At 34.6% G+C, this 19909-nt stretch overlaps 1 protein-coding gene across 13 annotated transcripts in view; it reads right to left on the minus strand.

Moving 5' to 3' along the window:
* LOC135844663 (UDP-glycosyltransferase UGT5-like) overlaps nucleotides 1-19909 on the minus strand; it is a 448533-nt gene that overhangs the window by 336526 nt on the left and 92098 nt on the right. Inside the window, exon 1 of one of the 13 annotated variants that reach the window (XM_065362927.1) lies at nucleotides 15924-16748. The exons of 9 other annotated variants lie outside the window; for them this stretch is intronic. In XM_065362927.1, the coding sequence (XP_065218999.1) occupies nucleotides 15924-16733 (810 nt within the window). In that variant the 5' untranslated portion in view covers nucleotides 16734-16748. Of the gene's footprint in view, nucleotides 1-3029; nucleotides 3858-6145; nucleotides 7002-11861; nucleotides 12588-15923; nucleotides 16749-19909 lie in introns of those variants that run through there. 3 more of the 13 variants (XM_065362976.1, XM_065362945.1, XM_065362971.1) reach the window with 3 other exon arrangements.

Here is a 19909-nt window from a genome sequence, read left to right on the forward strand (position 1 = left end):
CACTATTTTTTCAACGCTGGGTGTTATCACCAAAAAATGACAGATAGTATCTCCACGAGGTGATACAATGTTCAGGGAGCACAATTACCGCGATGGTAATTAGAACTACCGCGGTGTAGTCCTCACACGATAAACTGATCGAGTCTTTCGAGCCATAGGAAAACGATCGTCGAATCGTATCTGAAAGCTCATTTCGGCCTTGTCACCTTGCTTGTAATGACAACCAGTTGAAGTATGCGCTTTAATCGACTATCAGGTCGAATTTTGTAAGCCGCTCGTAACACCTCCACTAGGAGCATATTAATAATTGGTTCTCTGCCACGGTACATCTATGCGCCAAGATGTTGAGAAATTGAGACATGTCACCATCAAATCGCGAGATCTTGAGGAGACTTGTGCTCAAAGACTTCTTCACCTTTGGGCTGTGTAGATGATATTACCGAAAATAGACCGCAACACACTAGGTGTTATATTGGTATGCTCGGAGAGTTTATTTTTGCCATATTGGTATATGCAACTACCGTCGAGTAGATGCAAGGTATTATTCAAACTGGCTCACAATTACAGCAAGTTCAAAATTGGTAAACTAGTGGTCAAGGTTTACGAACCCTTTACACCCTGAAAAAAGGACATGCTATTAATTGGTACTCTGCCATGGAGGCATACCATGCCGACAACCTTGCGCAATGCAGCTTGTTCGAGAGCACGGTATTGCCATCTCCATTGCCAATGGAAAGAACCGCCTGCTAGGGCGATTGTTACCTTGATCATTGGCGATGTGAGCCAAAAATGAACTGTAACACATAAGGTGTTATATACGCATGTTCAAACCAGGAAGACCGCTGATCAGCACTCTTGGTCGTCGAACCAATTGAAACCCATCCAAAGGACATGCACTATTTCGGTTCTCTGCCTCGGTGTTTCCCACCTTGATCTGGAGTCGGTCAGGTTCCCGGCCAGACGACTCACAAGTGGTGAAATCACCGAAAAAGATGGTGCTCTGCCTCGGTACTCACCTACCTAGTCAGCAAGCGGATACTTGTAACGTTACTCGAAGAAACAGACTCGGACAGTAACAGTTTACGGTTTCGCAGAAGACGAAGTAGTGAAGTTACCGAAGATGACCACGCGCCCATTCGCTGGAAAATAAATCGTTGTATTTGTCCCAGCGACTTGGCGATTGGAATCGAAAAGTAACATAGAAGATGTTGCAAGTATGTCCGAATGGGATGCTGACAACTAGGGAATTGAGAGGAACTTGGTAGCATGGTTTACGAACCATTTTTAAGAGCCGCATAAGAACATATTAATAATTGGTACTCTGCCACGGTACGCACCCCGTATCTGGAAGAAATCAGGCATGGTCCTGGAGGATTCCGCGGGTGATGACGTTACCGAAAAGGACAGGTACGCTGCCTGATAATGCCATGACTTGCACGGAACCGGTTACGGGTTCCAGCATGAGATGTAGCAATGACTACCTTTCTGCAAGTCATGACACACACGAAACCGATGACACAGCTTCAATTAAAGAAGCCAGTTTCTTTTCGTAGTTGGTGTTGTTCGAGCTTTCGTGTTATCAAAAATGCCAATTTTAACACAATTAAAGTGTTATAATATGTTCAGACGGACAACGCTGCAAGAAGGATATACTATAATAACAGGTTTCCCAGCCTGCGAATCCTCTGCGAGAATTGCAGAAATCGCTGTGTCATTATTTTGCATATCGATAATCGCGATCCGGCAGGCACGTGCCAGTTTTCGCATTATCAACCTCAAAAAATGACAACTTTTCTTGCAGATGTCGCAGCGAGTGATTTTGAAAAATGGAAGTAACATATAAGATGTTACAATCGTATATCCAAAGCAGCGAAACTACCAAGCACAAAATTGAAATATAGAATACCACTCTTTGATTATTACGCGGTACCACCCACACATGAATCTGTTGCGGGGCCTTGATGGTCAATTAATTTATTTATTCTTTTGTCTAAGCTTCTTTACCGTATGCCTCTGCCATTCTCATCGAAGAAACGCAGGGGGCAGGGGGACAGCTCTGCTGCCACGTACATGCATAGTATATCATGTTTTTATCCGTGCTTTTCTCCGCTGGTTACGCCATCGAGCAAACCTCAGAGGGGCATATGTGATATACTACTATGCCGTACGTGGTATGTATAGGGCTCGCCCACATGGTAACACTGCGTTGCACTAAGGCAACACTGCGTTGTATTCTCGTCAGCTAGCCATACGAGCCAAGCGACGAGAGTACAGAACGCCAGTAATGTATCCGAGTGCACGCGGGTATGTTATTCACGGTTAATGGGTTAATGCAGTCATTTAAGTATAAGTTTTTACTCTCGAGTGTTAAGTGTTATGTTTAGTGCTTTAGTTTTAATTAGTGTTTAGTATATTCATTTAATAGACGAGAAGGAGTGATGATCTACTCGTCGCCACTCTGGGTAAGTACTTGCACATATCAGTGTGAATAAGTTAGATCTCCTTGCCAGAGGAGATCACTTATCCAAACCTACACCACAGTGTGTAACACCAACGTGTGTATATTTAGTTTAAGAAAGTGTCTTGTTAACGTACATAAATACATAGAATATGTGATTATGTAAAACCTGTAACGTGTTGTTAATATTGCACACATTAAATAATATCATTCTCGTGTATAACTTGTTATTATTTATGGTGTGTATGATCATATGTTAAGAGTGTAAAAGCAACCATTTCCTACTCACGCCCTAGCCGAGCATGTGAGGTATTCCGGTGAGTATTTAGTAGAAATACTCTAAGGGATATTTCTTGGAAACAACACAATAGCAACCATCGTAAGTCACATTACCAATCATGCTTTAAGACATTTTACCCTCTTACAAAAAAAAAAAAAAAAATAGAAAAATCTGTAATTAAAATCAAGCTAGAGATTGTAAAGATTGTTTTGTTGAATCGTGCACACAGATAGCTCCAGACAAATAATTCACACCAAGCAAACAGCAACATTTATCTAATTGAACACCTACCTGAGGCAACGGTTTACTATCTCTGACATTCAAGCCTCCAATTTCGATCACATTGGGCACCAGTGGTCTTGGCGAGTAATACGTAAAATGTGAATTTAAAAACATCAAGTCGACTTTCCTCGCGATAGTTTCCATTTTTGAAACAGAGGGGCCGAAAATAAGATCAGCCATGTCATCAAACTTGTTTTGAGACTGTGATTTGTAGGCAATAATACCATACGAATAGATTAAAAAATTATGCAATCTTTGGAGGAAATTCATTTTCGAAGTATAACCACTGTATTGCACCGGAAGATAGGACGGGTTATCGGGAAATCCCATTTGTACTGATTGCCAAGGCAATGCCATATTGGTATGGAAACCAATTATAGGAATATTTAATTTTTCACCGTATAACAAGAAAATATCAGTGTTGAAACTTTCAGTAATAAATACGTCGTATTTTTCCGTCGTATTCCACAATTTCAGCAACGGGCCACAATTTGAAATTTCATCGTACGAAGGTATAAAATCAAAGAACATATGAACCGAATCAAAACCATTCGTGGAGGTGCCCTTCATGTCTTGGATACCGTTTATAATGGGAGACACTTTGAAACAACTTGAAATATCAATTTCGTGATAGTTGGGAATAGTGTTTGATTTTGGAAATATATTGTAAATGGTTACATTATGACCCCGATGGGCCAATTCTACCATTAAAGGATCAAAAACTGCATAATGACTTTTACCAGGGAATGGAAAAACACCGAGAATTTTGTAGCATTTCGCGAAATTCGCGCACAACACAAGTAACACGACCGAATAAAACATTTCGTCCGCCACTATAAATGTATAATAAGTAGGTGAATAAATACCCAATGTACTCGGTAAGATGTTAAATTTTGAAATAAATTGATACCCGCACGTGCCGTGTGCACTTGTATATATTTGGGATTACTTGATAGCTTCAAGTAGTTACTATGCTTTTGAGCCAAGTTGAACAACTTTCCAATGGCTGATGCAATGTTATACGTGCCTTACTTGCAGTGATACTCACGGTGTACTTGAACAGCGCGAAAATAATTCATTCTACATAAAACTCACCTCGATACTCAAGTTCTTAAACTTTACCCCAGTTTTCAAGCTTCAAAGCCACATCATTTTTTTTAAAGTACATATTATTTATTAGCAAATTTACTCAAAAATAGCAATGGATATAATTTTCCTCCGTTGCTACATACTTAATTTTCGAATAAAATTCACAGCGGAGCTTTCTCAAATTCGAAAAATAGACCGGACGGTGACTAGCTAGCAATAGAAGGGGGTGGGGTTTAAATGCTCGTATTCAGACTTTTTACTGTTTCAAAAGAATTTTTTCAATTTGTTTTATTTTTTTCTTCAATTCATCCTTCAACACCTCAGAGTAATTCAGCGAACTGAGTTCAAAAATGTCCTTTTTAGGAACCACAAAGGAGAAACTCAAACATAGCATTTTGTTCCTTTCTTTTGACAACATTGACAGCTCACAAGAAAATTTTCACATCTCGACAAAATTGGAATGAAACAGGGTTACATGTTGAGAGGATTCTTAATTTCGAACAAATTTAGTAAAAAATTGAAATTTTTGAAACTTTTAGACAATCAAAGAAATTTTAATGTTTCTGAATTTGAAAAAAAATTCCCATTTTGGATTTAAAAAAAAAAAAGACTTGTGTTGGGAACGAAAGCGCAAAAATTTTGAAAATTAGTTTAAGAAATCGTCTAACCTTGGCGATGAATAAATTTTAAACATAAATTACCTATATAAACCCTAACAAAAATTGTTTGCATATATTTTTCATGCTAGTCGAGCAATATTTTGAAATGAAATTGTTTTCTTGGAAGAAATTTGGATGCTGTGTAGAAATTGTAGTTTTTGTAGGTTCCTCTTACAACTGAAAGCCCAAACAAAACTGATTTTTTTTTTTGTAACTTGACTCAATTCCCAAAGTGAGTGATGACTCAATTGCATTTTTTTTTCCAAATTTTCCAATCCAATTTCTCGAATTGAAATTTCAAAAATTCGCCCACTAAACTTCTTCCGAGCATTAAATTTTAAAAGTACCTGCAGGCAAATTTTCAATTTTTAAGAAAATACTCACATTGTTAAGTTTTTTAAGTGCAAAGGTGTAAGGATTCAATTTTAAAGGAATTACATTTTTGTACCGATTTTTTGACATTCTTGTGCTCTGTAGTAGATACTTGTATTAGCGTGTCTTGGGATACTTCACATTTTTTGTCAAGCAAAATCGAGCGAAGGAAATTCTACTCTCTATGACTCCATCTTGAGCAGTTGTTTCAGAATTCATAGTAAAAACTAAAAACTTATCTATTTTACCTGAAAATTTAATCAATGAATCTCAAGTACGAATACGTCTAATGTTTCATGAAACCCTGTATGTCTATCCGAATTCTCGATTTTTCATTCTCATTTTTTAGTTGGAGGAGGGTGGATGCACAAGTGTAAATAACAAATATGTAAACATGATTTCCAATTTCAAGATTTGGTGTACTTAATACCTCTCCTATGAACTTTGCAATATCAATTCATGTTCACACTTACTCATTTTTAAAGGTCAATCCATGGAATAAATTGATGACTTACCTGAAACAAAAAAATAAAAAGATATGATTAATTAATTGCATACCTACCTACCAAACGTTACATTTGGCCACTACATAAAAATGGATAGGAGAGCGGGGGAAAATGCAATCTGAGGACAAAATCAAACACGTCACTGTAAAGTAGAAAGTTTGCAGTTACTTCCATGAAATTTTTGAAAATGTTAATAAATATTCAGTAGTTAAAAAATTTGCCTAAAATTAAGATAGTCTTACGACGCAGTTGCCTCCAAATAAGGTCAAGTATCTGCATTTATTTGATGAACAGATTTTTTTTATCATAATTTTAAATTAATTTTTACACTCAAAATGTTCTGAAATTTTTCTTGAAATTCTCAGGAACCAACTGCCCTCCCCTCTCCCTCCCCCCTGCTGAAAGCAATCTTAGGGGTTTATGCACAGTTCGGCGATAAATTCAATATGATAGCACAGCACTACAAATACATACAGAGCGAAACCTCAGCACGACTCACTTTTGGCAACGGTTTACTATCCTTAACATGCATTCCTCCAACTTCAACCGCATTTGGTACCAAAGGCCGTACACCGCTGTAGGCGAAATAGCTGTAGAAAAATATCAAACTAGTATTTTTGACTGCATCTTGTAACCGAGGCATGCCATCGCCAAAATACTTGGGAACCAGCTCGTTATAAACTTCCTGAGAATAGGTATCGTAGACATACAACGAATACAAGTTTCCTATCAAGTTCATCATCCTATCGATGAAATTCATTCGAGGAGGAAATCCTGCCAAAGTAGCCGGAATGTAGCTGGGATTATACGGCATACCGAGTCTTTCAGCGTGCCAAGTATAAGGTAAATTAGAATGATACCCGATCACCGGTATATTCAGCTTATTGGCGTATAAAATGTAGAAATCAGTGGTGAAAGCTTCGGTAATCAGTACGTCGAATTTTTGCGAACCGTTCAGCAACTCGATTAAGGGCTGGCACGATAGGACCTCTTCGAAAGAAGGATTGAAGTTCAAAATAGCATGAGTGGCTCCAAAAAACGAACTCATCGATTTCATTGTTTCCATTGATAGCGTATTCGGTAATGTGAAACACGACTCGACGTTCACTTGGTGGTAATTGGCGATTTGGTGAGTTTTTGGAAACGTGTTAACATGAGTGACCTGATGTCCTCGTTCGGCTAATCCAATCATTAGAGGATCGAAAGCTGCGTGGTGACTTTTCATCGGATGTGTGAATATGCCCAGGATATTATACGAGTACGTAGCACGTACGAGTAGTAAGAAAAATATGATTTTCATTGTGAAAAACGCGACGAAAAACATACAGCACAGTAACGAATCCACCGAGTACTAAATTAATCTTGAATAAATAACGAACGAGATTTAGTTTCATAAACGAATAAATTTTATGGAAATCAGAGTCTTTTAGTGATAAGATAAATAATTATACGATTGTTAGAATAACCTTTGATAATGCTGCATAATGTAATGTGTGAATTTTATTAATAGTTTTGAGCCTTGAGGAGCCAAGGTATGCAGGGGCGAGGTAAAGATATATGTACTAGGGGTTATGTGGTTGAAGAGAAATGTAATCACGATGAATAACGAAGTTCATGCATTTGTAGCAAATTCATTGAACTAGGTACTCGTAATTCAGTATACACTAATACGAGTACCTACCTATTCCTTTTCATTTGTTGTCTTTGATAATGTCTTTTTGCAGACATTCAGAGGTAATCGTATTCCAAGATCGCCAGAACTCAAACCAACAAAAAACAAAAATCCTATTTCTGTTCAGAAAAATCAAATTTACTCCCTCCACCCCCCGGACACCGGTATCAAACTCGATCAGTTTGCATGTTTTTTTGGTTTTCAATTCACAAGGAAAAATACAAAAATTAGATCTAGAGATTGCAAACTGACAATTTTCCTTGTTCTGATTTAGCTCCTACCATTTACCGGTAGACTTCATTCCTGACAAACTACACCTCGACACAATTTTGAAAAAAAAATGGATCGAGTTGGCTCAAATTTTAAGTAGAGTTTAAGCCAATAAATTTCCTTTTCATCATTTTTTTCAGCATAAAATCTACCTATTCTCGAACAATATTGGAATAAAATCGAGCAAAATTTACTGTCAAGCATATTTCATGTCAAGACATCGTCACATATTTTCTACGGATAATTTGAAGAGTATGTGTACCTACTTACATTATCTGTGTTGATGATTTTCAGTATTTTCTATCGACTCTTTTTCTTACCAATCTTGAGTCAAGCTTATGAAAAACTACCCTATAAACTTTCAGAAAAACACTGTTCATACAAATATTTATTGCAAATGACTCCACCTCGACTCTTTCATGACTCAAAAATTAGGTCGAGATGGCCCCTTACCCTTAGAAATGAAGCCAACTGTTGTAACACATCTTTTCTCCAACATTAAACGTTTTTGTAAAACTACTTATACGTTTTGCTGCACACTTCATCTGAGAGCAGTAAATTAACGTCAGTGATGAATAATCAATGTCCATTTTTAAAAATCAATTTTTGGTCTACTTTTACTATTTCTGTGCTGTAAACTAACCATAAAATTTTGAAGCAATTTTCATATCCCATTTTCATTTCTCAGCAAAAATTAGTCAAAATCAACTTCAACTTCAATGTGCAGAAATACTTTGTGTCAAGTTTTGACTATTTTCATTTCAACAAAAAATCAATGAAAAATTGATTTGAACTTTTAAATTCAAAAATGGTATTGATTACAAACAGCACAAATAGGTATATAACAAATTTTGAATCAATTTTCACACATTTTCATTTCTGAGTGATAATTAGCTTAAAATCAACTTTAACTTTTTAATGCTGAATTAATAATGTCTATTTTTAAGGACAAATCAATAAATAAGTATTTCACATCAGGTTCTCACGTTTTATCATTTTGACAAAAAATTGATGAAAAATAGATCGAACTTCTGATTTAAAAAGTGTAGGTACTTACTACCACTTTGCAACAATTTTGAATCAATTTTGAACATATTTTCATTTGAGAAAAAATTGGTAAGAAATTGATCCAACTTCAAAATTCAAAAAAGCCATTGATTATATCACAAATTTAGAACAATTTTGAATTAATTTTCACATCACTTTTATGACTCGGTAGAAATCAGTCTATAATTGACTTCGACTTCTGTATGCATAAGCATAATTGATGTCCATAGAGAAAGAAAAATCAACAAACATTTGCAGTCAAGTTTATAGGCCTTCAGCAAGAAATTGACTTGAAATCGAGTTGAATCATGAAATCGTTAACGATTGAAGTACTATAAAGTAGAAAGATTTAGGATCAAGTTTCCATCAATCTTACATTTCATTTAAAATTGTTGAAAACTATTAGTTGATTATTTTGATACTTAGATATTTTTTGTCAATTCTCAAAATTGTCAAAAAAATTATTAAAAAATCAGCCAATTTCTACAAGATCAAAACTCAACTTCGAACAGAAAGTCGAGATGGTTTGTCAGGCTATTTGGTAAATTAATAGTGATTTTTACATGGAAAATTTTCTGGTAACTTATAGTAAATTTCTGGTAATTTTTAGTGAATTACTTACTGGTCATTTTTGGTAAATTATAGGTAATTTTTGGTAAATTATAAGTAATTTTTGGTAAATTCCTGGTAATTTCTGGTAAATTACTGGTAATTTTTGGTAAATTACTGGTAATTTTTGGTAAATTACTGGTGATTTTTGGTAAATTATAGGTAATTTTTGGTAAATTCCTGGTAATTTCTGGTAAATTACTGGTAATTTTTTGTAAATTACTAGCAATTGTTCATTTTGGCAAATATATTACAGGGTTGATGAGTTTCCGTGCCAATTTACCGTTGATTTTTGTACATTACCCATACTGGTAAATTTTAGTAGATAAAACACTAACCATTTTTGGTACATTTGCTTGTAATTTTCGGTAAATTACTCATAGTTTTCAGTTCTGTACAATTGAATTCGATAGATTATCGTCAATTTTGGGAAATTACATACTGATAATTTTCAGTACGTTGCCCAGAGTTCGTAATCAACTTCTCTCTCTCTCTCAAAAAAAAGTACCTAACTTTGGTAACTAAAAAAGTTGCAAGACGTGAGCAAAACATAAGTATTTTCAATGTAGAAAAAAATCACAAAGAAGAAAGCCAAAAATTTTAATTTTGAAAATGTACTTTAAAAAAATCACGAAATGATAAACTGTTTCCAATTAAAATCGAATTAAGTATGCAATCTTGCAGTTTTTGTAGAAAAAGTGGGGCTAATTTTTCAATTTTTTGATAAGAAATTTGTCTTTTTTTTTGGAAAATACTGGCAAAAAGCGAGACTTCGATAATTTTAAAGCGAGACTTTTGGGAAAGTTTTGGAAAAAAGTTTAGCTATTATTGGCAGGAACAACACTTTTTGACGACGTTGAAAAAAGCCAAAACTTTGGTAATTTCAGTCGAAGGCAGGGTAATCTGCAGTTGAAAAAGATCACTGAATAATAATTAGGTATTATAAAAAAATTTTTACTTCAGTTCACTTCTATAATGAATCATCATAAACAAATACATATGACCATATTTTAAAATAATTACGTATTCTAATCCTATAGCTCACCTCGGGCAAAGATTTACTCTTCTCGATCATCAACCCCCCGACCTCCTTGACATTAGGTGCCAACGGCATCGCCCAATTAATCGAATAATGGGTATTGAACAACAATAAATTCGCACTGTTCGCCAAATCTTTCATTTTAGGCACAGACTGATTGAAAATTTTCGGCGCCATTTCATCGAAAACTCTACGACTGCCAATCTCATAGAGCAAATTGCCTTGGAAATGCAGCAATGTGTTGATCAATCTTTGGAAAAAATTCATCTTCGAAGTATATCCGCTGAATTCTACGGGAAAATATGAAGGACTATTTAGCAATCCCATCAATTCGTGATGCCAAGGAAGAGGTATATTCGAATGAAAAGCAACAATTGGAACATCGAAACGTTTTCCAAACAGCAAGAAAATTTCATAATGACACATTTCAACTATAAGAAGATCGTACTTTTCGCTAGAATTCCACAAACTCATTATTGGTTCGCAAGTAATGATTTGTTCATATTTCGGAACAGATTGTAGGAGAGCGGGAACAGTGATATGTCGATTGACTCCTACTTCTTTCATTTGATCAATATCCCAGGCCGCCGAAGATCCGAAACAAGTGGAAATATCAACGTCGTTGTAATTAGCGATAGTATACGTTTTTGGGAAAGTATTGTAAACTGTCACATTATGACCGCGATTAGCTAATTCGATCATCAAAGGATCAAACGTACGAAAATGACTTTCAAATGGAAGCGGAAATATACCGAGAATTTTATAAGAGTTCGCGTAATTCAAAAAAATCGCGAATATTATAAATTTCAACATTTCAAAGAGCTTTAGAACACCTCGAACTGACTGATGTGAGCAGAAGACAAGTTCACGAAAAATACATACCTATGTAATATCTGTAATATCGATATTGTTTCACAACCTTGGTAGGTATCTATTTGATCGATTTCCCAGCACATAAAGTTTCAATATACTTAATGGTCGAAGTAATTGGCTACGTGTACGTACCTATTATTCAAATACAAATAAAGCATAATAATTCTATAATCTATGCAGTAATTTGATCTCATACCTCGATTTATGAACTTATACACGAATTGTCTTAGCCAATTTTTTGCACGCATGTAAAATTATTGAATACCTCATTATCGTAACTAATCGCACAAGTATACACACATAAAAAATAACAATACTCGTCATTAATTTTTGAACATTAGGTAGAATTTACTCGTCATCGGTTCTATTTTAGGAGGAGAAAAGAGAAGTTGAATGCGAACTATTATATGTATGAGCTAAAAATCGTATTGAAAGACTGCAGGCATTTCAAGTCATGCGAGAATTTTTCACATGATTTGTCGCCTTCCCTACCGATTTCAAAAATTGTTAGCAGAAAATCATGTCGTATTACGACACTTCACAACCAACAGAAATGTATCAGCAACTTTTCAACCCACAACTCGCGTTAAAAACATTTTCAAAAAATTCACCACTCGATCCAATTCGGATTAGTTTCAATTTCCATCAACTCCCATAACTGAGTTACAAAAGTAACCTTCTCAAAAATTAAAAAATACTACCAACCTTCGGTAACGCAATATTATCTTGCTCGATATTTATCCCACCAACTTCCACCACGTTGGGCACCATTGGTCGCGATCCTTTGAACGCAAAATGACTATTAATCAACATCAAGCTTATATTCCTCTCGACATCTAGCAAAGAAGGAACTTTAGGGCCAAATATTCTCGGAGCCATTTCATCGTACGTGTCTCTCCATTGATCATACATGAATATCGAGACAACATACAAAAGCGAATTTTCCACTCGCTGCAGGAATTCTACATTAGTTGCAAAATCTCCTTGATCATTTGGGTAATAGGCTGGATTACACGGTAATCCCATCATCACAGCGTGCCAATAGTACGCATTTCCAGAATGAATGGCCACCACTGGGATCTCCAATTTCCAACCGTACAAGAGGAAGAAATCATTATGGAAAATTTCTGTTATCAGCACATCGTATTTGGTTGTTGTATTGATCAGATCCATTAGAGGCTGGCAACTGGTTATTTCACGGTGAGTAGGTAAGTAATGAACAAAGCTTAGAACATTTGCGAATCCACCGGGTGACATTTCTACTATTTTATCGATTCTTAATCGATTTGGTAAACTGAAACAATGGCTGATATCTACTTCGTGATAATTCTGGATTTCGTAGTCTTTGGGAAACGTGTTATAAACGGTTACGTTATGGCCTTTATTTGACAAACCTCTCATCAGCGAATCGAACATCAAGTAATGGCTTTTGGCGGGAAACGGAAACAGGCCCAAAATATTATACGAATGCGCGAATTGGAAGCACAGTAAAAAAATTAAAATCATTTTCAAACGTTGAACTAATAATATTGTAGCCTATCAACACGAAAAGATCAACGAACTGTAACGAGATGTAACATCTAACAACTAAATGGAGCCAGGTCTCTAGTTATACTGATATATGCTACTCAAGATACACGTAACTAACGCATGTTAAACATCTACGGACGATTTAAAAAAAGATACGATACGAGAACAGCAGCAGGTTCGTGAATTAATTAAGTCGCAAGTCGTCGAATGAGACGAAACTACAAAGGTAGTAGGTACGGGTGGGCCACTCCATGCCAAATCGACGGATTTTTGGACCATGGGACTTCGAATTTTTTCAAAATGAGATCATGCATAGGGGGTCATCAAACGATGACGAATGACGTAAACCGGACATTTTTTCGATTTTTTTGGCCGAGTTGTAGGGCTTCAAAGTTCTCCAAAATGGCCGAAAATGGAAAATTTCAGTTGGAAATTGCTCCGGTTGTACGTGGTATAGAATTTTGAACTTTTTTTTCAAATTGTAGTACTTTGAGAGGGTAATCGACGAATGATGTCAAAATCAGTGTTGCCACTTTCAAAAACCTAAAAAAATCGATTTTAAAACTTATAATTTAAATACTTATAACTATGATCTTGGCGAGTAAAAATTTTGAACAAATTCTCAGTTTTAGTATTTTTCCAAGTAGAATAGCATCTCAAAAAATTGAATTGGCATTTTTTTCGTTTTGGAGAAAAAAAATTACAAGTTTGACACTTATTGCAAAAAAACCATCAGAAACCTAAAAAAGTCAGTGGTACAAAATGGGGAGCCGATCAAAAATCCATGCTACGTATTTATTCAAGTCATGTGCAATCTATCTTTGATTATGGATCAATAATACAATAATACTGCATCTAAGACTGAATTGAAAAAACTAAACTCAGTGGCAAATCAAGTACTTTAACTCTGCTCAGGAGCTTTTTGTACCAGCCCAATAACCAAGCTATTCGAAGAGACTGGAATACTTCCTTTATCACAGAGGAGAGATCAGCTTATGTTAAAGTGGTACCTGAAAGTTGAAAATTCTCCAATCCATCCTAATTTTTACAAAATGTTTTACTCTTCACTGGAAGAAAAGTATACACTACTACTTATCACCCTATTGGCTGTCGTTGTAGAGATCTGCTGATTAATCCTCACATAGATAGATCAGGAAAACACAAATGCCATAAAATATCAAGTGCATAAAACAAGACTCTGTTCTGATTCAAGGGTTACACCATACAAAAAAAGTAGGAGAGAAGAAGTAGTGCTAATCAGATTACAAATTGGGCATACTGCCTATACTCATTCTCAACTTTTTAAAGACAAGCAACTGGAACAATGTGGCCCCTGTGGAGTGCCAATTACCATCATACACCTGATTAACCACTGTCCCAAACATTGATTTTTACGTAAAAAATCAATGGTCCCAAATATAAGAAAGACAGCTAGAGATCAAATTCTAAGGGAGCTTACTTATGAATATGTTCAAACAGATGATGAAGATATATGTCAGAAGTTTTTCACCTTTTTAAAATGCATTGGGATCTACGACTTCATTTAGTAAATATTTATTTTTTTTGCTATGTTATTTTGTGAATAATATTTTTTACTCGTTATGTTGTCTGTACTTGGTTCATTTTGTTTATAATGTAAACGTATTGTGGACGCAAAAAAGCCCAGATGCTGAAGCGCCCTAAAATAAATAATTTCATTCAAAATGGAAATTTTTGCATTTTTGAGATATTTTACCAATGTGTAGATGAACATTTGAAAAAAAATTCTCTCACTCGCAATTAACAAACTGACTATGAATTGTAATGCTACCATTGACAAGGCCACAGCCTCTTCAAATGAACTTATTTGCTTGAGATTTTTCATAGTAATAGCAATTATGATGTAAATGATCCCTTTTCTATGGCACAACAAAAATTTTTTATTGGGGGGAAGGTACTGGGGACAGAAATTTTAAAATTGAGAAAAAGGAGGTCAAAAATGATTTTTTTGAAAAATGGCATTAATTTCGAAATAACACGCTAATTTGCATCACTGTACAAAATTGAACTCATTGGTTCAATAGTTTTCTCTTGACAGGAACATTTGTGATTTTAAAAATTGCCTCAAAATGCTAATTTTAGATCTTTCACCAAAATTCAGAATCATATCGCACCTTGGGAGTAATAAGGTGACATCTCAAAAAAGTGAAATTTTACAGGAGAGTGATTTTCTTTTTTTTAAAAACTTGATTCATTATTTTTATCAACTTGTAATTAATTGTGAGGAATGAATAGCACCTCATTTTAAAGATCTGCTAGCCTACCTTCATTTAGCATAAGAACGCTTTGAAAAATAAAATCTTAAAGAGGAAATATTTCAATGTTTGGAAAACATTTTGAGTTAGAACCTTTCATTAAAGTTAATGTGGAGGCGGAAGGAAGCGTCCAAAAAAAATTTCATGTTAACAAAGTTGTAGAGAATTAAATTTCCAATCGACATACTGTCGTTAGTTTTTTTCTAGAGTGCTTAGTTTTTGAGTTTTTCTCAAAAAACTAAAATTTCATTATACGTGCAAATTCATTTTTCTGAAAAGTGATCGATTTAAAATTTTTTTCCATTTGGTACAAACCAATAAAAAATGCACTCCTTGTGACTATTTCTAACTGACAAACATTCAAAACAATCAAAACTGTTTGTTAACACTTTGTATGTACGAAATTTGCTCAAAAAAGGTGGAGTTTTTTGAGATGTCACCTTATAACTCCAAACAACTTGCAATGTTGTTGGGATTTTGAGTTAGGCCATTTGGGGTTTTTACATGATCTAGATAATGTACCCAACTCAAAGTGTTATTTTTGGTTGAGGGGGGTCATACAAGCCCCAAAAATGCAAAAACATCAAAATCAATTTTTTTGAGATGTCAACTTATTACTCCCGAGGTGCGATATGTGAATTTTCTATAATTTTCTCATGGGAAACTCTTTGTTCAACTTGACTCACCCGTCTGTTCCACTTGAACACATCATCGAGTCAAGTGGAACGAAAAAAGTTGGTTCAGAAAAAAAATTCTGGAGCTCAAGTTTTTGGACCAAATTTGAAAAATGAGGAGTCATTTTGTGGCCTTTGCATGGAATGACCCCATATTATTGATCAACCTATCAAATATGTTGTGTTGAGAATATCGCGATAATGTCATCTAACCTATGTTAGGACTAGCAACTAACACCATCTAATTATTTGTATTTGTACAAACAAACCTGAGGCAGTGGTTGACTGGACCTAATATTTAATCCGCCAACTTCTGCAACATTTGGTACCAGAGGTCTTACAGAATTGATGGCAAAGTGAGCATAAGAAAACATAAAGCTAATATTTCCAGCTAGATTTTCTAATTGTGGCACATCCGAACCAAAAATCCTTTCAGCAATTTCATTGTATTCTCGACGAACTAAATTGTACCAAAAAATACCGTAGAAATTTAGCATCATATTGCGCAATCTCTGAAGAAAATTCATCTTTGAGTTTGAAATATATCCACTCCAGAGATTAGGAATGTAGGATGGATTGCTGGATAATCCAATCATTCTACCATGAATATTACTCAAGGAATTGGCATGAAAAGCGATAACTGAAATACCCAATTCAACACCGAATAAAACGAAGAACTCTGTGTTGAAGATTTCTGTGATAATGACATCGTACTTGACGGTTGTGTTCAACAGGTTCATCAATGGAATGCATTTCGTTATTTGATCGTATGACTGGTGAACTTTCAGCATGAAATGACCTGGTTTTGGTGGACCTTTGCTGCAGGTCAACAGATTGGACATATCTGGTGCATCGAAGCAATGAGTGATATCAACTTCGTGATAATTGGACATGGAGTAATTCTTCACGAATGTATTGTAGTTGGTTACGTTATGTCCACGTCTGGATAACTCGATCATCAAAGCATCGAATACCAAGTAGTGACTCTTCATAGGCAAAGGAAATAATCCCAGGATATTATAAGAGCTGACCGAAGCCACGAAAAGAGAAACTAAACACGTTTTGTAGCAATTAAACATCGTAAATGTGACTGAATTGAAAACGAATCGAGTAAAAACAACGTTCAACGAGTCAGCAAACTGAATAAATAAAATTATAAATTTTTCATTTATCAAGACCAACTGCATTACTGAAGGTACCAACTCAATGTCTATCAAGTATGAAACCTTGCATCCTATAATTTAATTTATAATAGTGCGATACTTAGTTCAATTTAGATAAGACAACGTAGAGATAGGTAACACGAAAAATGACGTAAGTAATAAAGTAACATTCGAGATACGAATTTTGAAGAAAAAAAAAGTACCCACACACCTATAATCAATCACACAACGAAACAAACCTGAGGCAAAGGCCGACTGGGCCCGATATTCAATCCACCAACTTCTACAACATTAGGTACCAAAGATCTGACAGTATTGACTGAAAAATGAGCGTACGAAAACATGAGACCAATATTTTCACTCAGATTCTCCAACTGTGAAGTATTAGAACCAAAAATTCTTCTAGAAATTCCATTATACTCTTGACGGACCGAATTGTAGGCAAAAACACTATATAAACTCATCATCGTGTTGTACAATCTCTGAACGAAATTCATCTTCGGACCGTATCCGGTCCAAGGGTTAGGAATGTAGGATGGATTACAGGGTACCCCAACCATTCGACTTTGAAAAATATTCAAAGAATTTGGATGAAACCCGATCACTGGAATACCCAATTCAAGGGCAAATAAAACGAAGAACTCGGTGTTGAAAATTTCAGTGATCATGACATCGTATTTGACACTTGTATTCAGCAGGTTCATCAAGGGAGTGCATTTTTTCACTTGGTCGTATGACAGTTGAACGTTCAACGTGAAATTTCCATGTTTTATTGGCGTTTTTTTGGTCAACAACGTCGACATGTCAGGTGCATCGAAGCAATGAGTGATATCGACCTCGTGGTAGTTTGAAATCGAGTGATTTTTCACGAAAGTATTATAGTTGGTTACAATATGTCCACGTCTGGATAACTCGGTCATTAGAGCATCGAATATTAAATAATGACTTTTTACACGCAAAGGAAATAATCCCAAAATGTTATAACTGCTGATCGAAGTCACGTGGAGCAAAAATAAACACACTTTGTGTAACATTAGTGATGCGAAAGAATTAAAAACGATAATATAAAAACAAAGTGAAAAGGTTAGTTCGATACGCGAAAAAACTAAATGAACTAAATATCTCATTTATTAGAGTGAAAACTTTGTCTAAATAGAAATACCTACTCACAAAGCTTTTGTTCCACAAACTCACAACCATCAACAAGATAAGACCACAAAACGTATCCCCCCTTCAAAAAAAAACCTTGAAGAGAATGAGTACCTCTACCTACAATAAAATTTATGCTTTTTTTCAAAATTACGAACTTTCAGTACCTACCTAAAACATAAATTGGTGAAAATACTAAATTCTTTCCACGTTACCTATACCATAATCATAAACCCTTGGCCTTCATTTTTTTAAAAAAAGAAAACTTAGTTAATGAGATGCAATAAATTTTAATGTTGATTGTAACATTTGTAACACTTTCGACATGAATAAAACCAAGTTCCAGTTCACTTTTGAGTTGACCCAAAAAAAAATTCAGAAAAGTGAAACGTTCTTAGGTTTTGAGATTGAACGAAGAGTGAACTATGAGGTAATTATTATTATTTGATTAATGAGATACTATTGATTTATTTGGAAACATTTGAAGGCATCTTTTTTCAAAAATTTTGCAACCACTATTTTGATCTTTCCTACTCGTATTTTAGCTGTTTCGGGATCTTCACATAACCCAACAGAAAGGTTGAGTAGAGCTCAGAAACAAAAAAATCGACAGTTGACATTTTTAAAAAGTATATGAGCAGTAGGTACATTTAGGTATGTATTAATTTTTTTTGGAATTAAAAATCTGAGAAATACTCGTAATACAAAATTCATATAATTCAAAATTTGGTCAAAATAAATAGGTACATTTTAAAATTTTCAAAATCCAAATTTTGACAAAAAATTTTTGAAAAAAAAAACTTACATTAAGTCAATACATATATTTTTTGACTTTAATAATTCCATTGTATAAGATTTATTGGGAGAATGAGAAAAGTGTGTGAATACCTTGTCATCCAAAAAAGTTTGAATTACGAGTAGTAACCAAAAATTGACCAATAAAATGCCAAAAGGCAAGAAAAGCATTCAAATGCAGAAGAAATCACCTCCTCCTTCACTCCAAAAAAATCAAAAAAAAAGTTCTGCTTTTCAATTTTAAAAGGTTGAATAATTCTGCAACGTTTTGATTTAAAAAAAAGCGAGACCTCGGCAATTTTAGCAAAAAGAAAGACTTTTTGGCAATTTCTGGCAGTAAAAAGTGCCTTCTGAACAATTTTTGAAAAAAAAGGTGAGACTTTTTGGAATTTTTTGCAAAAAAAACGACAATTTTTGTAAATGCCAAGTTTTTTTAATTTTTGTAAATTTTTAAAAGTCAGAATTTTTTGCAAAGAACAAAATTTTACAGTTATTCTTTAGCAAATAAAACGGAAATTTTTGGCAAAAAAAAAACCAGATTAATTCACTGGGAGCCAAAACCGATTATTTTAATCATTTTTTTGGCAAAAAGCAAAGCTAATAATTTTAGGTAAAATTGGGAATTTTTCGACTGATTTTGGTCCGTTTTTGAAAAAGCGAGAATTCTTTTAGAGAAGCAAGGTTGACATTTTTAGCAAAAAGCAGAAAATTTTAGAAATTAATTCGTAACTTTTTTTTGCAATTTTCGTCGAGAAATAAGTGAGACTTTTTTGAAACTTTTTAGTCATTTTTGGCGAAAAGAATCAAGCTGTTTATCAATTTTGATAAGAATTGAGGATTCTTGACTGAAAGCAAGGCTGGCATTTTCAGAAAAGAAAACAGGAAACTCTGGATCTGGAAATATGAGTACCTAATTGGCAAAAAAAAATTCTAGTTTCTGTCAAGAAAGTGAGACTTGTTTTTGCAATTTTTTGGTAAAAAACAAGATTTTTAGGTTATTTTTTTGATGGTGGGGGGGAAGAGGGAGTGAAATTCAAAACGAGAATTTCTGTCAAAAAGCAGACAAAACCATCAAAAAGCAGGACATTTTGGAAATAACTACTGACAAAAGAATATAATGAAAGTATTTCATTTTTCGCAATTTTTGT

The sequence above is a fragment of the Planococcus citri genome, chromosome 4 (assembly GCF_950023065.1).
Source record: "Planococcus citri chromosome 4, ihPlaCitr1.1, whole genome shotgun sequence".
Classification (NCBI taxonomy): domain Eukaryota; kingdom Metazoa; phylum Arthropoda; class Insecta; order Hemiptera; family Pseudococcidae; genus Planococcus; species Planococcus citri.